Source organism: Bison bison, unplaced genomic scaffold (genome assembly GCF_000754665.1).
Source record: "Bison bison bison isolate TAMUID 2011002044 unplaced genomic scaffold, Bison_UMD1.0 scf7180017864334, whole genome shotgun sequence".
Taxonomy (NCBI): Eukaryota; Metazoa; Chordata; class Mammalia; order Artiodactyla; family Bovidae; genus Bison; species Bison bison.
In genome coordinates this window covers 1,523,452-1,527,449 of record NW_011494906.1, presented here as the reverse complement: position 1 = coordinate 1,527,449, position 3,998 = coordinate 1,523,452, and the positions used below count along the sequence as shown (strand labels likewise).

Genomic DNA, 3,998 nt, shown 5'->3' with positions numbered 1-3,998 from the left:
TTAATTACACACACACACACTGGGGTCCTGCTTGAATGGTTCACTGCAGCAGCTGGAAACCAGCACCTGGTCCCGGACAGGCATGGGGCAGGGGGAGATCCCGATCACCTCCTGTGGACCCACTCACTGGTGTGATGCCAGGTATACTTCTGAGTTCAGCAGCAGACCCCCGCCAGTGGCCCTCTAAGGCCCCTTGGCCATCAGGCCAATGCAGATGCCGGACAGGGGTGCCTCCTGTGATCTGGGGGTGCCCGCATACATGGCCCTCGGCCCCCGTCTGCCGCCAGTCTCTGTCTCTCTCTGTGTTGTTTAATCGCTAAGTCTAGTCTGACTTTTTCTGCAACCCTATCCCACCAGGCTCCTCTGTCCAGGGGATTTCCCAAGCAAGAATACTGGAGTGGCTTGCCATTTCTTTCTCCAAGAAATCTAGACCCAGGGATTGAACCTGTGTCTCCTGCACTGGCAGGCGGATTCTTCACCACTGAGCCACCAGGGAAGCCTCCCTGTCCAACTATGCAAAGGAGTGAAGTGGGGTGAGCCTGGAGTGAACTACCAAGGTTGCTGGTGACTGGATGAAGAACAGGAAGGGACCAGGCCCTCAGGGCATCTGAGCCCGGGGCTCAGCTCCCTGACCCAGAGCAGAGGTCAACTCAGAAAGCCACCATCCATCACCGCCCTCTCACCTCCCAACACCCTGATGGCCCAAGGACCTGAACTCCAGTTCCAAAATCCATGCAAATATCTACTCCATAACATACCTGGGTTTGTTTTTATATAAAAATAACATTTTTCCCCTAAATTTTTGCTCTAGGAAAACATGTCACGCTCACTGTCTTTATACACCATGCCCCTAGCCCGGGTCCTAGTGGGTCTAGAGCCATGGTCGTAGGGCTGTGGAGCAGACGGGGAGAGGACCCAAGAGGACAGACAGGGCCTCCAGCCTGAGGCAGGGCGAGGTGGGGCAGGTGAAGAAGCCTGTCTGGGTGGCTTGGTGGCTGCTGGGGCCCCGGGTGCTGCGGTCATCACTGGTGGAGGTAGGCTTCCAGCCACACATTGCCAGACTTCTTCAGGGACCTGGGTGGTGGGGGTAGGGAAGATATGAGGGACTCAACTGCAAGATATTAACCTTTTCCCCCCACGATGATGAGTGTGAGGGGAGATGGGCAGGCAGCTGGGGTGGGGTCCTGGAGGGGAGGACTGGGAGAGGCGGCTACACTTTCATTAACTGCAGTGGAACCTAGGCCTTGGGTGGGAGGGGAAAGGGCCCAGGCCATGTCCAGCCAGGAGCCAGGGTGGGTCTGTCCCTCCTCACCCGGCTCTCTCTGTTGCTTCCTCCTGCTGAGCCCTGCAACCCAGAGATTTGTGAGGCATGCAGTGTGCCCACCACCAGCCTGATATCAGGCGGGGGAGGGAACCAGAAGCATCAGTAACTTGCAAGGAAAACCCTGTGCCAGGTGTTTGAAAGGGGCCAGGCCAAGTGGCAGGGGCTTTGAGGATCGGGCTGGGAGGGTGATGAAGGAGGAATTCAAACACCAGTAGAGAAGGAAAGGCCTCAAAGTAAAGGGAACAGCCTGTGCTAAGGCACGTAGGTGGAAGAGCTCCGGCTGAGACTCTGGCCTCTGTTCCCCTGTCGAGGCTACCACCAGGGCCGAGCCCGGTCACCCCTGAACAGCTGCAGGAACCCCACTCTGCTCTTTCTGCCCCATCAGTACGTTCCTGCAGTCAGAGCACCCTTCCAAAATCCAAGTCCTGTGTGTCCCTCCTCTGCTCAGTGGCTCTCCCACACATCTAGCATACTCCTGCCTCAGGGCCTTTGCACGGTTATTCCCCGGCCCCAGACATGCTGCCCCCAGATGTCTCTACGGCCAGCCCTCTCCCTTCCTCCCTGTCTCTGCTCACACATTGCCTTCTTACCACCCACCCTGCCACCCAACTAAAAATTGCATCTCTGCCTGGTACCCCCCATTTCCTCTCCTGTACCCACCCGAAGGTTTTGTGGTTTTGCTTTGTTTTTTGCTGAAGCACTTCTCCCTTTCTCGCATTTTGTCATTTACTTATTTTCTGTAATTAACTGCTTGTTCTCCATTTCCCCCTGCTCAGATGTCAGCTCCAGGAAGGCAGGGATGTCGGGAAGTTCTGCTCACTGATGAGGACCGGGCCTGGGCCTGTGTGTGAGTGGACACTGGGAAGGACGGGGGTGGGGTCACAGGCCAAGGGCAGAGAGGCTGATGGGAAAGGCCCTGAATGCCAGCTCCCAGAGAGGAACCTGCAAGAACTCAAGAGAGCCAGGTGGGTGCTCAGGGAGTGGCTGACGGGCCCCAGGGGTGGGCGGAGGCCCCGGGGAGCCACCGTGAGCGGACGGCCCTTACCTGATGATGTCCACCAGGGCGGTGAGGAAGGGCTTCACCTCGTAGCTGAGGCCATGCTTGGCACATAGGGCCTTGACCAGCGGGGCCACCCTGCGATAGTTGTGCCTCGGCATCGTGGGGAAGAGACTGCAGGGGAGACAATGCCTTGGCACCCCCGGACCCGGGCACCACCTCTCCCGGGCCCTCCGGGAAGTCCAGGGCAGATGTCTTGGCCTCTCCCGGAGTAGATGGGAAACGGGGACTCAGGCTCACTCCCACCCCCATGGCACCCCCTCACCCCGCCCCCGGGCCTGCGCTCACTGGTGCTCGATCTGGAAGTTGAGGTGTCCGCTGAACCAGTCGATGAAGAGCGAGGGCTCCACGTTGCAGGTGGCTGCCAGCTGCCAGGAGAGGGCGGGGCACAGGTGCGGGGGCTGGCACAGAGCGCCAACCCCACGGCAGCCCCATCAGCGCCCCCATTCCTCCCAGCTGGGGACCCCACCCCTATCCCCAGGATGGACCCTGCCCCGGCTGCCCACCTGAGAGCTGGCCCAGTCCCGGTGCTTCTCATGGCCAATCTCCCTGGGGATATGGTTCATCTGTGTGATCCACACAAACCAGTGGCTCTCCAGGACCCTGTGAGAGGAGGTTCAAGGTGCTGCCCCACATCCTGCTGACCACTCAGCTTCCCCATCTGTACTATGGGATCGCAACTCCTCCCCACTGGTGTTTCAAGCAGCCAAGTGGCATGGAGGCCACTGCCAGGCTGAGCCCAGAGCAGCCCTACTCAAGAGGGTGGACACCCCAGATTGCTTCCCTGAGACCCGCCACCCCCTGGATGCTGCCACTCAACAGCCCAGGGAGACAGTACTGCTGTCCCCATTCTGCAGATGGAAACACTGAGGGCCGTGGTCAGGGTGCTCTTCTGCTTGTCATGCCAAACCTGGCCATACCTGACAGCCACAAAGAGGAGCAGCGCCCCAGGAATGCCATAGAAGGGGATGTAGGACAAGAGGAAACGGGCGTAGAAGCTGGCGGCCCAGAGCAAGTCCTGTAGAGGAAGGAGGAGGAGGGGGAGGCCACGAGGCAGCCCGGAGGGGGAGCTGAGGTCATGCCCATCCTTTCGGCTCGATGTGCCTCAGACGGGCATATCACCACCCCTTCTCTGGGCCCGGGTTTCTCAGCCAGGTAAAGGGACAAGTCCTCGCCTGCCAGCCTTACAGGGCTGACCATGGATGCTGTGCAAGGGTGTGGGATGAAGGAAGCCTTGCCCAGAAGACAAATACCTGGCAGAGGGGGCCCAGGGGGTCCCCACCCTCATCTCTCACTGTGAGAGACGCACATCACACCCTGTGCACACGCTGACCTGGCAACCACACACGCACACACTCACGCCCCCTGCTCTCGAGCACACTTGTTCCACATCACTACACGCACACCCCACCTTCCTCCACCACAGCTGTATGCCCGGGGGAGCTGGCAGGGCCCCCGCTCACCATCCACTGCATGCACACCAGCATGTAGGCCAGATTTTCCACTTCGAAGTTCACCAGCGTGAGCAGCGGCGGGCCGACTGCAAGGAGGGGCATGAGGGGGGCTCAGGAGCAGGGTGGGGGGCAGAGGGGGCTGGCCAGAGGGGTGGGGAGGGGG

General features: G+C 59.9%; 1 protein-coding gene across 1 annotated transcript in view; it reads right to left on the bottom strand.

Annotated features, from left to right (window-relative positions):
• Positions 1 to 753: 753 nt before the first annotated feature.
• Positions 754 to 3,998, bottom strand: part of FADS3 (fatty acid desaturase 3) — a 15,726-nt gene continuing 12,481 nt past the window's right edge. The window contains exons 8-13 of the mRNA XM_010854059.1: positions 3,845 to 3,921; positions 3,302 to 3,399; positions 2,888 to 2,984; positions 2,670 to 2,749; positions 2,370 to 2,495; positions 754 to 1,074 (exon numbers count right to left, since the gene is read on the bottom strand). Coding sequence (XP_010852361.1) covers positions 1,023 to 1,074; positions 2,370 to 2,495; positions 2,670 to 2,749; positions 2,888 to 2,984; positions 3,302 to 3,399; positions 3,845 to 3,921 — 530 coding nt within the window. The 3' untranslated portion in view covers positions 754 to 1,022. The remainder of the gene's footprint in view (positions 1,075 to 2,369; positions 2,496 to 2,669; positions 2,750 to 2,887; positions 2,985 to 3,301; positions 3,400 to 3,844; positions 3,922 to 3,998) is intronic.